The 19,098-nt window shown below is 36.8% G+C and overlaps 1 protein-coding gene and 1 long non-coding RNA gene across 10 annotated transcripts in view; one reads left to right on the top strand and one right to left on the bottom strand.

The window, feature by feature from the left end:
* Positions 1-7,435: 7,435 nt before the first annotated feature.
* Positions 7,436-19,098, bottom strand: part of Dhrsx (dehydrogenase/reductase (SDR family) X chromosome) — a 21,863-nt gene continuing 10,200 nt past the window's right edge. The window contains exons 2-7 of one of the 9 annotated variants that reach the window (NM_001033326.3): positions 12,843-12,950; positions 12,522-12,590; positions 12,178-12,279; positions 9,304-9,511; positions 8,818-9,025; positions 7,436-8,416 (exon numbers count right to left, since the gene is read on the bottom strand). In NM_001033326.3, coding sequence (NP_001028498.2) covers positions 8,213-8,416; positions 8,818-9,025; positions 9,304-9,511; positions 12,178-12,279; positions 12,522-12,590; positions 12,843-12,950 — 899 coding nt within the window. In that variant the 3' untranslated portion in view covers positions 7,436-8,212. Of the gene's footprint in view, positions 8,417-8,817; positions 9,026-9,303; positions 9,564-12,177; positions 12,280-12,521; positions 12,591-12,842; positions 12,951-19,098 lie in introns of those variants that run through there. The other 8 variants (XM_030251637.1, XM_030251639.1, NM_001368261.1 and 5 more) reach the window with 8 other exon arrangements.
* On the top strand, positions 13,766-18,947 carry LOC115489312. The gene is made up of 2 exons (XR_003953265.1): positions 13,766-14,010; positions 16,145-18,947. It is a non-coding gene; the product is annotated as an uncharacterized LOC115489312 (long non-coding RNA).

The raw sequence follows: 19,098 nt of genomic DNA, 5'->3' as shown, positions 1-19,098 counted from the left end.
ATAATATATGATATATAATGCAGTTATAAATTATAATATATGATAAGTAACAACTAAAACAGTAAATGTAAAATAATATATACTATGCAGTGAAGAAATAAACTGTAATACATAATATAATAACTATATATACAATATATAATGTAGTAAGAAATTATAATAAATAATAATGTAATAATAATTTTTAGGATGTTTTAGCTTTTTTTAAATGTTTTTAACGGATTTCAGGGATTTTTAGTGTTTTTTGGGTTTTTTTATGGCTTTACGGGTTTTTGGGGGTTTTATTGTTTTTTAGGTTTTTTTGTGTTTTTGTTTTTTTAACGAGTTGTCAGGTTTTTTGATTTCACAGTTTTGGGGCATTTTTAGGGTTTTTTTCGGTATTTTATTTTTATAAGTTTTTTTGAGGATTATAGGGATTTTTTAGCGTTTTTGTTTCTTTTAAGTCTTTAGGATTTTTTAAGGGTTTTTTTAGGGTTCTAGATTTTTTTTTAAAAAGGTCATGGGTTTCTTTAGGGTTTTAGGGTTTTTTCGCATCTTTTTAGGGTTCTTGAGTATTTTTTCAGAATTTTAGGTTTTCATTAGCGTTTTAGATTTTTAGAATTTTAGGGGTTTTTTGTGGTTTTAGTTTTTTTTTTTTAAAGGGTTTTAGGGTTTTTGGGAAATATTGGTTTCTTTGGGATTTTTTTTTAGGTTTCTTTTTAAGGTTCTAGAGGTTTTTTGTTTTGGTTTGGTTTGGTTTTTCGAGACAGGGTTTCTCTGTGTAGCCCTGGATGTCCTGGAACTCACTCTGTAGACCAGGCTGGCCTCAAACTCAGAAATCCGCCTGCCTCTGCCTCCTGAGTGCTGGGATTAAAGGTGTGCGCCACCACACCCAGCTTAGAGGTTTTTTGTTGTTGTTGTTTTATTTTAATTTAGGGTTCTTTTATTGTTTTTAAAATTGTTTTTGGTTTTTAGTGTCTTAGGGTGTTTTCTAGTGTTTTAAAAATATTTTGGGTTTTTTAGGGTTTTCAGGTTTTTTTCTTTTTAAGGCTTTAGGGTTTCTTTAGGGCTTCAGGGCTTTGTTTTTGTTTTGTTTTTGTTTTTTTTAGGATTTTTCAGGGTTTTTTTTCAAGGGTCTAAAATGGTTTTGGGTTTTGTTTTGTGTGTTTTAGGGTTTTTTGGGGTTTTTTTTTTTGAGGGTTTTAGAGTTCTAGAATTTTAAGGTATTTTAGATTTTTAGTTTCTTGTAGTAACTTTTTTTTTAAAAAATTTTAGGGATTTTGAGCTTTTGGTTTTTTTTAAGGCTTTTCAGTTTTTTTTAAAGGTTTTAGGGTTTTTTTTTAATGTGTTTTAGTATTTGTTTAGGGTACTTTAAAGTATTGAAGGTTTTTTAAGGGTTTTAGGGGGTTTTGGTGCTTAAGGGTTTTTTAGGTTTTTTTAAGGGTTTTATGGTTATTTAGGTTTTTATTTTAAGGGTTTTAGGGTTTTTGGGGGGATTCAGGGTCTGAATATGTATGTGTAAGTGTATGTATATGTGTGTATGTGTATATGTATATGTGTATGTATATGTATGCGTGTGTGTATAATGTGTACCTATGACTATGAATATAGATATATATGATTATGTATAGGCATATGTATATTTATGTATATGTGTATGTATACATATGTATAGGTATATATGTATATGTACATATATGTATGTGTATGTATATGTAAGTATATGGATATGTGTATGTATTTATATGTACGAGTGTATGTGAATATATGTGTATATGTTTATGTGCATGTCTGTGTATAATGTATATATATGACTTAGTATTTTTATGTGTAAGTATATATATATATACATATACATATATATATGTAAAGGTATATATGTATATGTATGTATGTTTATGTATTTATATAAGTTTATGTATATGTGTATGTATGTGTGTGTATATTATGTGTATGTATAGGTATATATGTATAGATATATATTTATATGAATGTGAAAGAGTATGTATATGTGTGTGTTAGTGTATATATATGCATGTCTGTAGTTGTGTCTCAGGATGGGAGTGCCCAGCTGTCGCTCCTGTGCCACACCTGCCAGCCTGCTTTCAGCTGTGCTCCCTGCAGTGATATCACAGAGTCCAGGCCCCCTGGAGCCCTAAGCCCCTGATAAACTCTTCATATATGTATATGTATGTGTATGTGTGTGTGTGTGTGTGTGTGTGTGTGTATGTGTATATGATGTATATGTGTATGTGTATGTATATGTATGTGATGTATATGTATAAGTGTATGTGTACATGTATTTGTACATATACATGTATGTATATGTATATTTGTGTGTATATATGTATATGCATATGTATATTTGTATAGGTATACATGTATGTATATGTATGTGCATTTATATGTATATGCATATATATGTGTGTATATGTATAGATAATATATGTTTATGCATATATATAGGTATATGTAATAAATAATTTTATATGTTTCTATGTATATGACTATATGAAGAATTTATATATGTCTATGTCTATGTATGTATGTGTATGTGTGTATATGTATATGTATGCATATGTCTATGGATGTACATGTATATGTATGTTTAAGTGTATATATGTGTATGTGTAAGTGTATGTGTGTGTGTGTATATATGTATGTGTTTTCTGTTTCATTTTTTAGAAGTGACATAAGCTCTACTGTGTGCACCTGTGTCCTGCAGCACACACCATACATTGTAAGAATTTTCCAGAACACAGAACCTTGGCACTCTGCATAGGCCATCATGTGTTAAGCATATATTAATCTGTCACATTTGAAGCATACATTAAGTGGCCATGTTTCTTTAAGATAAGATTTAATTCGGATACCTAAGTATTTCTCTTTGCAGTTTAATGTACACATTACATATGAATGAAATGTTATGTCCCTGAAATCCCACGTTCAGTGTCCAGACCTGGGGACTGAAGTTACACATGAGCGCGTTTGTCACCTAGGCCGTGTATTTACACATACATGCCTAGTTATTGTATAGAATAAACCCTTATGTAATCTATACATACCTAGTTACTATATAGAATAAATCTACATGTAACCTGTGCAGTGCCACATATGCTCTGGGGACCGGATCTGGTGTCCTGCGTCCCTCACAGGGGGATTCTCTAGCATGTTTTTTCATAGCCACCAGATGAACGAGCCTGGGCTACCTGAGTCACAGCAGGGCAGTGGTACGTCATAACACATACTAATATAATAATTAAACAATAATGAATAATATATAGTTCAGTAATAAGTTATAACATAATAGTACAATTACTATGAAAAAATACAATGCAGTAAAATTATATTTAATATACAAAAATAATTAAATATACAAAAATAATTAAAATAATAATAAGTAATGTATAGTATAGTATGGGTAAACTATAATATATAATATTGTAACAAAAATTATAATATATGATGTAGTAAGAAATGATATATAATAATGTAATAATTAAAAAATAAGAAAAAACATATAGCTCAATAATAAGTTGTAATATATAATAATTTGACAGTAAAAGTAATTATGTATAATATATGATGTGGTAATAAATTATGATATATAATAACATAATTAAAATAATCAAAAACATACAGTAGAGTAATATGTAATATATAACATAATAATAATAAAAATTATAATACATAATGCAGTAAGAAATTATGATATACAATACTGTAATACTTTAAAAAAATAAATAATATAGTTCAGTAATACATTGTAATATATAATAATATAATGAGAATCAAAATAAGAATATACAATATATGGTGCAGTAATAAATAATATATGACATACACAATAATTAAAATAAGAGTAAAAACATATATTACAATAATATACTTTAATATATAATGAAAAATAACAAAATTATAGTATATAATGTATTAAGAAATTATGATATATAATAATGTGATAAAAAAAATAATAGGAATGGAGATTTAATTTGCATAATGTGCCTCAATTACATATATTTGCATACATGCATGCACACAGATTGAATCTGCCTCTTATGAAAGTCTGCTCATTTGCATAAGCTTGAATAGATCTCATTTGCATATGCCTCTGTGTTCGAGAATATTCATAAATCATTTGCATTAAAAAGAATTAAAAATAATTATTAATGGTTATTTTATTAATTTCTTATTTTAATTATTATTATTAAAATAATAAATAACATATAGTTCAATAATAAGTTATATATGATAGTATAATGACAATGAAAATAGTAATAAATAGTGTATAATGCAGTAATAAATTATAATATATAGTAGCAGAATAGTTAATAAATAACATACAGTACAGGAAAAAACTGTAACATATATTAATAATAATATCATACATAATAAACCATAGAGTAAGAATGCATGATATATAATAATGTAATAATTACAAAATAAATAAGTAGCATATAGTAAAATGTGTACGTGTGTGTATGGAAATGAGGCATAGGAATGTATATGTGAGCGATTTAAATATTAATGTAAACTGTATGCAAATGAGCTACGAACACATGATCATGATGCACATGCAGATAAGAGACATGCAAATGAGCTGTGAATATGCAGATGAGGTTGGTAGGATGGATATGACTGAGTGGGTGGGAGCAAGAAAATGGGAAGTTAGGAATCCATGAAATTGTATGGAGATGTATGCAAATGAGATGGGTGACAGACAACCCAATTTGCATACGACCTCCTCCCAAGCCAGGCTCTCCCTCTAGACCCCAGCAGTTTTGAATTGGTCGCTTAGCCCAGGCGAGGCTTGAACCAGCTGAAACCGCACTCGCACACCACAGTGTTGGGCCTGAACACGCTCCTATAGAAAGCGTACATCCAGCCCGGGACTCGGGTTCTCAGCCTGTGACCGCTGAACCCATGGGGGTCACGTGACCCTTTCACAGAGGGCCCAACTGAAACCTATATCTATGTGTATGTGTGTGTGTTTCTGTACGTGTATGTGTATGTATGTGTAATTATATGTATATATGCATATGTATGTGCATGTGCACATGTAGCGTACAGTTATATGTATGTGTATATACATGTATATATATATGTACATGTATGTGTAGGTATATGTATATGCATATTTATATGCAGTGTATATGAATGCATGTGTATTTATATATATGAATATGTGTATGTATATGTATGTGTATATATGTCAGTGTATGTATATGTATATATATGTATATATGTTTATATATCTATATGTATATGCATATGTTTATGTATATGTATGTATGGGTAATTGTATGTGTGTATGTATGATGTGTATATGTATATGCATATGCATGTGTACGCGTAAGTGCATGTATATGTGTATATGTATGTGTGTGTCTGCGTGTGTTTGTGTGTGTACATATATGAATGTATATTTTGTGTCATTTTTTTAGAAGTGACATAAACCCTACTGTGTGCACCTGTGTCCTGCAGCACACGCCAGACATTAGTAACAATTTTCCAGAATATATGACCTTGGAGCTCTGCACAGGCTCTCACCTGTGAAGCATACATTCACCCATCATGTTTTAAGTATACATTAAGCCATCACGTTTTATGCATACAATAAGCATACATTACTTATAGATTAAGGCGTCACATTTTAAGCAACATTAAGTGGCCATGTCTCTTTATGGTAATATTTTATTCAGATACCTAAGTGTTTGCCTTCGTTTTTATATACATTTAGCGACATACAATAATATTTTATTTGGATACCCAAGTGTTTCTCTTCGCACCTTAATGTACACATTACTTATGAGCCATACCTTACGCCCTTCGAATCCCGGGTTCAGCATCCAGACCTGGTGACTGGAATCACGCGTGAACACATAGTTATCTATGGTTGTGTATTTATATGTAGATGCTTAGTTATTGTATAGAATAAATCCATAGGCAATCTATATGTGCCTAGTTAATATATAGTAAAAATCCATAAGTGACATAAGCATTGTCACCTATGCTGTGTATTTATACATACATACATACATACATAGTGATTATAGTAATAAATAGTATACAATACGGTAATATACTATGATATATAACCTGTAAAGCCTAAAAAAAAAAAAACAAACAAACCAAAACAAAAAACAAAAACAAATCCTCAAAAAACCAAGAAAACAATCTAAAAATACATTGAAATCCTGAAAACGAAAAAAAGAAAAATCCCTCTAAAACACTCTTCTAAAAACCGTTAACAAAAATACTAATATTCTAAAAGAAGAAAAATACACAAGAACCGAAAAATGATCAAATGATCTTAAACTCTTTTTTTTTTTTTTTTTGAGTTTTTGAGTTTTTGGAGACAGGGTTTCTCTGTGTATGTCGGGCTGTCCTGGAGCTCCCTCTATAGACCATGCGGGCCTTGAACTCAAAAAATCCACCTACTTTTGTCTCCCAATTGCTGGGATTAAAGGCAGAGGCCACCATTGCCTGGTAACCACAAAACAACTAATCCCAAAATGTATAACCCTAATTTTTTTTAAACCAAGAACATAACAACAAAAACCCTAAGAAATACAGTAAAATGCAAAAATATAAATAAATAAAATAAAGACTAAATTAAACCCCAAAACCCTGACTTACACTAAAATTCTTTAAAAAACTAAGAAAAAACACGAAAAAATACACTAGAAGCCTGAAAACCAATTTAAAAAAAAATCTAAAACACTCTTCTAAAAACCCTACAAAACCCTTTAAAAAAAAAAGCATCGAAATTCTAAAAAACAAAATTTTACACAAGAACCGAAAAATGACCCCAAAACTCTTTTGGTTTTCTTCTTGTTTGTTTTGGGGTTTTTTTTGTTTGTTTTGTTTTGTTTTGTTTTTTGTTTTGGTTTTCTTTTGTTTTGTTTTCTCTTGTTTTGTTTGTTTGTTTTTTGAGTTTTTGGAGACTGTGTTTCTCTGTGTAGCCCTGGCTGTCCTGGAACTCACTCTGTAGACCAGGCTGGCCTCGAACTCAAAAATAAACCTACCTCTGCCTCCCAAGGTCTGGGATTAAAGGCAAGGACCACCACTTCCTGGCAACCCTAAAACTCTTAAACTCCAAAAATAAAACTTTAAAAATTAAAAAAAAAAAAAAACAAACCTGAAGAACACACACACACACACACACACACACACACACACACACGAGCTAAAAAAAGAGAAAAGCCCTAAAGAATAACCGTAAGCAAAACAAAAACAAAAAGAAAACAAAAAAACACTCTAAAATCCTTTAAAAAAAAACGACTAAACCAAGAAAAAACACTAAAAGCGCACTAGAAGCCTGAAAACCAGAAAAAAAAAACAAAAAAACAAAAAAAACCTGAAACACTCTTCTAAAAACCCTTAAAAAAAAAAAGCACTGAAATTCTAAAAAAAATTTTTACTCAAAAACCCAAAAATGACCCTAAAACTCTTCTGTTTTTTTAATTTTATTTTTTTATTTTTTGGAAACTCTCCCCCGTTTTAATATTTTCATAAAGGCATATTGTATAATAAATTTGTAGTCACGTTTTTAACGACCACCTAAACGTCTGCTTGCTCCCCGGGTGACTCTGTCAAACCACGAAGGACACGAGGACGAGTCATTCACGGTGCCAGTCTGTTGGGTAAAACCTCGGCTGTGTGAGGTCCGATCCTAGGGGTCACGCAGGGTCACCGAGGTCAAGTAGAGTCATCCGGCGTCACGGCAGGTCAGGGGTCATGGCAGGTCAGAGAGGTCACCGGGGTCAAGCTGGCTCAAGGCGGGTGACTGAGGTCACGTGGGGTCATCTAGGGTCACACGAGGTCACAGGCGTCACAGCGGCCAAAAAGTGGCTAAGGTTGGAATATGGGGGTCAGGTGGGGGTCACCGTGGTCACAGGAAGTCACTGAGGTCAAGGTGAGGTCACAGGGGTTATGTGGTTCCCTGAGGCCACTTGGAGCCATTTGGGGGTCATCTGGGGTCATGAAAGGTCACAGAGGTCATTGGCGTCAAGATGGTTCAGGCTGGGCAACTTGGGGTCATCTGAGGTCACCAGAGGCCACAGAGGTCATCGAGTTCACAGAGGTCACATGGAGTCAGACAGGAAGTGGTGAGGAGAGCCCGTCCACCCTCACCCCCCTCCCACACACACACAGTTGTGAGCTGAGGCAGGGGCATGGACACGTTGTTTATTTCTCAACTCCGGGACCCGCCCACCCCACACTGACGCCGTCACCACGCCACGCCATCGCTGTCCCCGCCCCCCGCGCCCGTCAGCCTGAGGCCCTCGGCCCACAGCCGCCGCTGCAGCTCCTGGTCCCGCGCGGTCCCCAGCGGCTCTGCCTCGGCCTCGTCACGCAGGTAGCGACCTCCGACACCTTCTAGCTCCGGGGCGGCCGCCGCGTACACCAACGTCCACGCGCCCTCCTCCGGGCTCTGCGGGGGCGGGGCGGGGCGGGAGGGGTCACGTGGGGGTCATCAGAGGTCACGGGGTCGCTCGAGGTTGTGGGGGTCAAGTAGACGTCAGGTGGGATCAGGCGGGGATCATGGGTCATATGTCACCATGTGAGGGCTCTTGGGGTCACTGAGGGTCATGTGGGGTCATCAGAGGTCATGGGTCACACTGGGCTCTATGGGGTCAACCAGGGTCACGCAGGGTTGGGTGGGGTCACTGAGGGTTACATAGGGTCATCAGAGGTCAAGGGGTCACCAAGGGGTAAGTAGGGGTCAATGGAGGTCACACAAGGTCATGAGGGGGTCACATGGGTCTGAGGTCACACAGGGTAGAAAGGGGTCACGTGAGGTCACATGGCGTTAGGGGTCACGCTCATGCTCACCTTGAAAACGAGCCACCCGAGGAACCGCTTCACCGTGCGCAAGACCCACCCCGCGTGCCGGTACAGCTCGGTGTCGACCACGCCGGGGTCGGCCATGTTGGAGGTCACAGGGTCACCGCGGGCGTCCAGGATGCGCTGCAGCTGTAGGGCGAACAGGGCGAGGGCGAGCTTGCTCTGCGCGTAGGCTGCGTACGGGGAGTAGGCGTGGCTGTGGAGTCAGGATGTGGGGATAGGAGGGGGGGGTTATGGGAAGGCGGGGTCACACTTCCTGTCCACCCCGAGGGTCATTTCCTGTCCAGCAGAGTCACTTCCTGTAACCCGATTTTCACTTCCTGTCCCACCCCACAGTCACTTCCGGTCATCCCAGGGTCAATTCCTGTCCAGCAGAGTCACTTCCTGTCCTCCCGGGTCACTTCCTGTCCCCCCATGGTCACTTCCTGTAATGCCACACCCAGACCCCGCCCACTCCGGGCCCCATACACTCACCGCCCGTGAAGGTCGGCCATGTCCACGGTGCCCACGTAGTGTGTGGCCGACCCCACGGTGACGACACGCGAGCCCCGCCCCTCGGCCCCTGACGCGCGCAAGGCGGGGAGGAGCAGCAGCGTCAGCAGGAAGTGGCCCAGGAAGTTCACACCCAGGTGGCGCTCGAAGCCGTCCTCAGTCTCAGCCCGCGGCTCCAGCATCACGCCCGCTGCGGAGTTACGGGGTCAGGGGTCACTGGGGTGGGGTCAGCATCACGCCCACTGCGGGGGGGAGGGGGTCACGGAGGTCAGGGGTCACAGTAGCGGGGTCAGTGTCACACCAGCTGCGGGGGGTCACGGGGGTGAGGTGTCACAGGGGCGTGGTCAGTGTCACGCCCTCTGCGGGGACACAGGGGTTGGGGGTCACGGGGGCGGGGTCAGCGTCACGCCCAGGGCGGGGTTCACAGGGGTCGGGGGTCAGCATCACGTCAGCTGCAGGGTCACAGGGGTCAGGGTCACAGCGGCAGGGTCAGTGTCACGCCCGCTGCAGGGTCACAAGGTCAGGGGTCAAGGGGCAGGGTCAGCGTTATGCCCTCTGAGGGGTCACAGGGTGGTGTTAGGGGTCTGGGTGGGGGTCAGGGTAAGGGCAGGGTCAGACGGAGTCAGGGTGAGGTTATGGGTGGGGTCACAGCAGGGTCAGGAAGTGATGGACAGGAAGTCCCAACCCCAGGGATTGGGATTATCAGGAACAGGAAATGACAGACAGGAAGTCCCGTCCACATAGAGTGGGGTCTGAGAGACACAGGAAGTCCCACCCCTAGAATTTGGATGGACAGGAACAGGAAGCCCCGCCCACCTCGGTTAAGATGGACAGGAACAGGGGCGAGGTCCAGGCAAGTTACAGGAAAGCCTCCACCCAGAGAGGAAGTCCCGCCCAGGCCACCCCTGCCGGTCTCCGCCCCAGCCCAGAGCTCCCTCCGCGGATTCCAGGTTGGGAGCCCCCACCCCTCATCTGCATATTCATGAGGGCGAGGGTCCATATTTACATAGCGGGGAGAGCAGTGGGTGAGGGACGTCGGGCTCATTTGCATATGTAAATCGACCCGGCTCCTCTATGAATATGTAAATTAACTAACACTCCTGCAAAGGGCCTGAGGATTTGCATATGCAAATGAACCACACATATCGGGAGGCCAGAAGCCAAACACTTATTCTTATGCAAATGAGGCGCACACAAATCAGATCAGGAATATTAGTCCATAAACCGTGCAGTCATATGCAAATTGCCCTGCCAATGCATATTCATGGTAGCCACGCCCCACACTTGCTCACCCTGTCTGCTGTGTCCCTGAGCCCCCCTGGTAGATTTGCATATGCAAATGAGGCCGTGCACATTCAGGGAAAGCCTCGAACCTGCATCAGTTCATATGCAAATGACACCATGCAAAATTGTGTGATGGCATGCAAATGCGCCTATGAATATTCACGCACCTCAGTGAGGTTTCCACTGCTCTGCACACGCAAACCACCTCATGAATATGTAAATTATTCACAGCAAGTCCCAATGCAGAGCGGGAGTCAGTGTGATATGCACATGCAAAGCGGCTCATGAATATGTAAATGAGCCGTGGCACATTCAGGGGATGGCTGTGTGTTCTTCGGGTCATGAATATTCACGGGTGCATTTGCATGCAAATGAGATGCCATTGGCATGGAGCCATGCTGCAGCGTGAGTTCTCGTGGATATGGCGTCATTTGCATATGTAAACCCACCAGGGACTGCAGACAGGGACAGAACACGAGGTCCGGGCTCATTTGCATATGCAAATCGCCACCGAAACCTTTCTCGCTGATGTGTGGCAGGTTTTCTACATATTCATGAGCTCATCTGTATGCATTGGCAGCCCATTTGCATAGGCAGGGTAATTTGCATGCGATTGTATGTTTTGTGCATATGCGTGAGCTGATTTGCATGACTGTGCATGAAACACTTTTGCATATGCAAATTAGCCAGGACTCACACTTGGGCGTGTGACTGACAGCTCTGCGGGGGAACAGGAAGCAGATGGGGCAAGGGGGCAGGGCTTGAGCTCAGGATTGCCAGCTCAGAACTAAGCCACACTCAGGACCCTTGGGCGGGGCCAAGGCCTGAGTGACAGCTCAGACGCCAACTCATAGGGCAGTGCTGTCACGTGGGCGGGGCTTAGGCGAGTGACTGACAGGTCAGGTCCAGGCTCAGTTAGGCGATGCTTTGGGCAGGGCTTGTGCTTGGGAGTGGCACATCAGGAATGGGGCGGGGCTAATGGCCGACTGACAACTTGGAGCAGGGGAAGAGGAAGCAGATGGGGAGGGAGCTGGGCTTAGGATCCTGATTGACAACTGAGGCCCAGGTGCGGGCTGTGCAGTCCTGGGTGCTGTGGGCGGGGCTCCCATGACGGAAGCTCCCCTATGGCTATGAATATCCATCCATGCATTTGCATGTCATTTGCATACACAGCAGTGAGGTGTGACTTCTCACGAATATGTAAATTTCCCCCAAACTAAGGAACGTTTTTCCCACTGCGCTCATAAATATTCAGAGGCGCATTTGCGAGTCATTTGCATACACAGGGAAGCGCACAAGCGAGGTGCTTTGCATATGCAAATTGACCTGGAAGGCACAGGGACAAGGCTCTGAGCGAGCTCATGAATATTCACGCAGAGATCTGCATCTCATTTACTGCTCATTTGCATACACACGCAGAAAAGGCGTGGCATGACCTCTAAATAGGCTTCGGGTCATTTGCATAAGCGTTGAATAATCATGAGCTCATTTCCATCAAGGTCTCCTAAGGCTGTGTCCCCGCCCACCCTGCCTGAAGCCACGCCCGAGGACCCGCCCATGCCCCGCCCTCACCGTTGTTGACGAGCAGGTGCAGGGGGAGTCCCAGCGCCCGGAAGTCGCGGGCGAAGCCTCGGACGGAGGCCAGGGAGGCGAGGTCCAGGGGCAAGAAGTGCGCTGCGGGGGGCGGGACCAGGAAATCAAGGCCTGTCAGTCACTCAGGCCCAGGGCAGGAAGTGCATGGCATGGGCGGGGCCTGTGACATCATCACGCCCATGGGCGGGGCCTGTGACGTCATCACCCAACACCTGTCATTCACACCCTGCCCTCCACCCTCCCCATCCATCACACCCCAGGCCACGCCCATCCTGATCCCCCAAGCCCCGCCCACCCCATCCTCTCGAGGCCCCGACCCTCACCTCGGTCGCTCCCCATCTCGGCCCGGATGGAGCTGACAACTTCCTGTCCGCAGTGCTCGTCATTGCCGGCTGTGGGGACGGGGGAGACAAGATGGCCGCTGTGTGATGTCACTGTGACCCAGGCCGACCCCAGTGACCCCTGTGAACCCACGTGTGATCCTGACCTCAGGTGTGACCCTTGACCCGGGTGTGACTCCAGGTCCTGTAGTTGACCCCTGACCCCAACCTGTGACCCTGACCCCCATGAGTGATTCTCTAACACCGTGTGTGACCTCTGACCCCCGAGTTTAACCCCCGTGACCCCCAGCAGACCCCACCTACCCACGACCACGCACATGCCCAGCCGCGCCAGCTGCCTCGCGGTGCTACGCCCGATGCCAGCTGTCGCCCCTGTCACGATGGCCACACGGCCCGGCTGGGGGGGAAGAACTGCGGGGAGAGGGGCGTGGTCAGCGGTGGGCGGAGCTCCCTGTGCAGGTGAGAGCTACTTCCGGTGTGGAAGGTGGGACTTCCAGTGCCAAGAGTGGGAATTCTAGTGGGAAAGGGAACCCCCCACTTTCCTCCCCGACCCCACTTTCTGTCTTCAGATTCCCCACCCACAGGGACAAAATTAAATTTAAAATATTTGTATTAATTATTACAATTTTTAAATATAAAAACTGCCATAAAAGCTTATTTTTGTATTATACTTTATATATTACTCTTATTCTTATTATATCGTTATGTATCATGTGTAATATGTATATAATCTATACTTTACATCACATTACTATGTTGTACATTATTTTTATTACTCAATTTGCTTTTATCACACCATATATTATTTATTATTACTATATTATTTCTTTTTTTCCACATATCTCATATACTATGTATTATATTGTATTATGTTGCGTGATTTTTTATACGAAAAAATTGCCATAAAAATTACTTTGTCAGAATTTATATAATTTTTATGATTTATTATTTTAAAATATATAATTTTTTCATTATATATTACATATGTAAATTATACTACTAATTATAGTTTTTCTGTTATGTTGTCACATAGTATCATACGTGTTGCATATATTTAACATTACATTATCACATGTTTGATTTCATTTTTATTATATAAAAAATTATGCAAAAAAATTTTGAAGTCTAAATTCCCGACCAGGCAAAGAAATAATTATAAAATTTAAATTTAAAATATTAGTAGTAGTAGTACTAGTATTAATTTTTTAAACATGAAAATTTGTCCTAAAAGCCTATTTTCTTTATATATTATTTTATATATGTTGTTACTGCATCGTTATACATCGTGTGTAATATGCACTCTATACGTGATGTCACATTATCACATGCTATCTGTTATTTTTATCGTTAAATCTGCCGTCACCACACCGTACATCATTTTTATCCCAAAATTTAAATCTCTTCTCCCCCAGCAACCCTAGGTCATCACCGTTGTTTCCTAAGGCAGCCATGCCTCTGCCTCAGATCATGGGTAAGTAGGGACCTCACTTCCCCAAAAATGAGCAATAAATTAAAAATAAAAAATAAATAAATGGAAATTTCCTCCACAAAGCCCACGGCTGCGTCCCAGCGTCACGTGAGGAGAACACGGAGGTTGGTGCGAAGCACCAGGAAAGAAAAGAAAAAAAAAATTGCGTTTTCACTGTTGCTGAGGTTGGAGGACGGGAAAAAAAATGTCTCTCACTCTTTTAAGAAAAGTCTATTTTGAAGAAAAAATTGATTTTTTGACTTTTTAAAAATGTTCTCAAAAGTAAAAATTAATTTTATTTAAAAAAAAAAACAAATCAAAAAAAAGTCCACGTGTTCGTTGCTTAAAAATTTGTAAATTAAAAAAACCAAAAAAACCAAAAAAACAAAAAAAAAACAAAAAAAAGAAAAAAACCGTTATATTTCAATTTTAAAAAATTTAAAAAGTAAATAAAACTAAATAAAAATTTACATTATTTCCCTAAGACAGGAAAATGTCAACATTTTAATCTACAAAAATAAAAATTAAAAAGAAATTCAATTTATTTATTTAGTTATTAATTTGTTTCACAGTATCGAGATTTTGTGGTTTTAATTTTTTTTAAAGTTGATTTCATAATTTTTTATTATTATATTACTTGTTACTTTTATTATCACGGTATCATTTTATTCATTATCACATATATCGTATGCTATGTGTTATAGTACCATGTTCCATAATGCTTTTTATAAAAATGGCTAAAGTTATTTTGTTATATATTACAAAAATATTATGTATTACTTTAAAATATATATTATAGGATATATAATGCATACATCATTCTATATAATATTTTTTGAGCAGTCACGTTACACTTTATCACATGCGCTGTATATACTATATGTTATATTACATTGTCACACGGTTTATATATATATATATGTGTGTGTGTGTATATATATATTATGTTTATTAAAATAAAAGATTGTTTAAAAAATTCCCAGGTAAAAATCTGCACACCCCTCCGCCGACCAAGGCCTCGTCCATCCGAGGGAAAAAAACAAACAAATTTTAAAATTTAACTTCCAGCAACCCCCACACCTCCCGCAAAAGGAAAAAAAAAAAAAACCTTGAAAAAAATCTTAATTTATAAAACATGTTTTGATGCAAATTAGAAACTTGGATAGATTTCATTATATAAAAATGTGTTCTTACATTTTCACGTGATGTATTGCTTTCATGACAGAAAAATTACTTTGTTATGTTATATATATCATATATTATTTTAAATTATATGATTTTTTATTGTTACATATACATTTTATTATATATTATCTATCATTTTTACTGCTATTACACTGCCATATATTACCATACGTGTTACACATACCACACATTATATCACATTATCACACAGTAGACACCATTTTTATTATAAGAAAAAATTATCCCGACTATAGCTGCTGCGTCAGTCCAGAAAAAAATAATTTAAATTTTTTTACAATTGTTTTAAAAAAAGCGAAATCAGATTTTTTTTTAGTATTTTGGGTTTCTTTTAAGGGTTTTTTTTAGGTTTTAGAGTCTTGGTATTTTTTTTAGTTTTTTTGGTAGGGTTCTAGAGGTTTGTTTTCTTTAGAAGATTATGGTTTTTAAATCTTTTTTCAAGGATTACAGGGTTTTTAATATTTTAAATATAATTTTTTTTCCTGCATGGACAGATGGAGCTGTGGTAGTTTATATTTTTAGGGAAAAACGTGAATTTTATGTTTAAATTTAAATTTTTTTAACTTGATAATTTGAATTTTTAAAAATATTTTCTAAAAAATAAAATTAAAAATTAATTTTATTTAAACAAACAAACAAACAAACAAACAAAAACCCCAAAATCCACAGGATCGTTTCTTTAACATTTGAAGAAAAAAAAAAACACAAAAAAACCTACAATTTCAAAGAATATAAAAATGAAAAGAAAATTCACGTTTTTCCCTAAGAATGCAAAAAGTAGACATTTTAACCTAAATAAAATAAAAATGAATAAGTAAATAAATAAAATTCAAGTTTTTTTTTTTTTCGTTTCGTGGTTGCAAGATTTTAAGGTTTTGGGATTTAAAAAAATATAAAAAGTTGGTATTGTATTAATTTTTTTTCCTTTTTGCAGAGGAGGAGTCCACATGGGGCATGGAAATGACACGGAAGTAGAGTGAACTGCGGACACAACGACATGAAGCAAATGAAAAATTCACACACACACACAAAATCCCCAAAATTTTCCAAAAAAATAAAATAAAAAATATACAAATAAAATGTTAATAAATAATCCCCTACCATGGTTGTCACCGTGGTCATTACCGGTGATATTACCGATCGCCATGTTTATTCTTTTTATCAGTTTCATTATTATTATATTATGTTATAATTTATTATTATATAGTATTTTTATTATTGTACGTTTATATATTATCCTATGTGTTATATACGGTGCGTGTTATATCATATTAATATGTTGCTCATCGTATTGATTGACCCAAAGTATTTGTCATTGTCTATATTGTATATCATCTTCTATCTTGTACCTTATCTAATGTATATTATCACATGTCACATATACCAAAAAAAATTGCCACAAAATTTATTATTGCATTATATGTTATTATATATTATTTCTATTAATAATGTATTGTTATATATTATCACATGTGCCATATATATGTTATATGATCACGTTATAATTCTCTTTATTATATAAAAAATTGCTACAAAATTTATTGTGTTTTATATTAGATACTAATATTATCATTATTACCTTATTATATATATCATCCCGTGTGTTATATGCACCGTGTTATATTACATTATTCCATGTTATATATTAGATTTACTATAAAAAATATTGTTTAAAAAAGTTTTGTAGCCCAAATTTGAAAAAAAAAAAACAAATAAAATTTAAAAAGAAACTTAATTAAAACTTAATTTTTAATTTTGTTTTTAATATTTGATACTTTTTTATACAAATTAGAAACTTAAATAGATTTTATTTCATTTTATTACTATGCTACGTGCTATTTTTATCACCACATCATCTTACTTCTTGCCACGTAGGCCATATTCCATGTCTTATATCGTGTCATTATGCTACGGATTGTTTTTATTATATAAGAATTGGTGTAAAAATTTATTATTGGTTATTGATTATACACTATTATCTTTATTATTATATGTTATTATATAACATCCTGTGTGCTATATACACTGTGTTACATTATATTGCATCACACACATTATATGTAATATTTATTATAAAAAATTGTTTAAAATTTTTCAAGGCCGAATTTGCCAAAAATAAATAAATAAATAAATAAATAAATAAATAAAAAACCTCTTTTATTTTTGGTGCAAATTAGAAACTTGGATAGATTCTATCACATAAGCATTTGTTATTATATCATTACATTACATAGTATTTTTATTATTATTATCACTGTTATTTTATATAATTGCACACGTCACATATAATACATGTTATATCACATTATTATGTTGCATGTCATTTTGATTATATAAGAAATTGTCATAACAACTCGCTGTATCACGTGACACACCACGTATTATTACCTTTATGATTACCGCATGGCTGCACATCATCACGCGGGTCACACACGCTACATGCAATGTTATCACATGTCATATATCACTTTTACTACATTAAAAAAAATTGTTTAAAAAAGTTCTGAGGTCCGAATTGGCAAAGCCGCTCCCCCACCACCACCAACACCACCACCACCACCTGGACAATGCCGCGTCCATCGAAAAAAAATATTTTTTTTCAAAATTTAAATTTCCTCTCACAATATAAAAACTTTATTACTATCTTATTATGTGTTACTTACATTATGACTATTTTTTTATTTACTACCACATATATCATATACTATGTCTTATATTATTGTGTTACATATATTTTATTATACAAAAAGGCTGTCATAAAATTATTTTACTATACAGTATATATAGTATATATTATTTTAAAATACATACTTTTTATGATATATTACATATATAAATTATACTACATATTATCTATTTTTTATTATATACCCATATACTATCCTACATGTTAAATATCCTACACATCACATCACATTATCACACCTTAGATTTCATTTTTATTGTAAAAAAAAAAATTAATTAAAAGAATTTAGAAATCCAAACTCTCCTGACCCCAGCTGCGTCTGCCCAGGAAAAACAGACTTCAAAATTTAAATTTTTATTATTATTATTTACAAACTACCATGGCCGCATCAATGCAGAAAAAAAATCCAAAATTTAAATTTAAAATAGTAATCTGTTGTTATTATTATTATTACTATTATTAAGCTATTATTATTATTATTATTTTAACCATAAATATTGTCCTAATTGCATATTTTGTACTATATATTATTCTATATCAGGCTTCTTGCTGTTATCATACCGTTATACATTGCATCTAATATGTATACACTCTTGTTATATCTGTTTATCATATGTTCTATATTTTTATTATTAAATGTGCCATTTCCATGCTATATATTAATTTTGTTATTTCTATATTATATCTTTTATTACCGTATATACCATATACTATGTATTATATTATCATCTTACATATTGTCTTTATTATATAAAAAATTGTCATAAAATTATCTTCTTATATATAATATTATATACTATTTAAAATTTTTTATTGATTAAATTACTTTTTATTATTTTAATAATTTTAATTCTATATCACATACATATTACGGTGCTATTATACTTCCATAGATTACCATACGTTTTACACATACCACACACTAAATCACATTATCACACGTTATGCATCATTCTTATTATACAAAAAAAAAAAAAGGAAAAAAATTCTGGGTTCCAAATTCCGACCACGACTGTGTCTGTGCAAAAAAAAAAAAAAAAAAAAAAAAAAATCAAAATTTAAATTTAAAACATTTTTATCATCATTTCTGTTATTATAATTTTTAAGTATAAAGTAATATAGCCACATCTGTCCGTGCAGGAAAAAAATTTAAATATTATTACTATTATTGTTATTATTATTATTGTTGTTTTTGTTATTAA

The sequence above is a fragment of the Mus musculus genome (assembly GCF_000001635.26).
Source record: "Mus musculus strain C57BL/6J chromosome 4 unlocalized genomic contig, GRCm38.p6 C57BL/6J MMCHR4UN_CTG1".
NCBI classification, from domain to species: Eukaryota; Metazoa; Chordata; class Mammalia; order Rodentia; family Muridae; genus Mus; species Mus musculus.
This window is presented reverse-complemented; position numbering and strand designations above follow the sequence as displayed.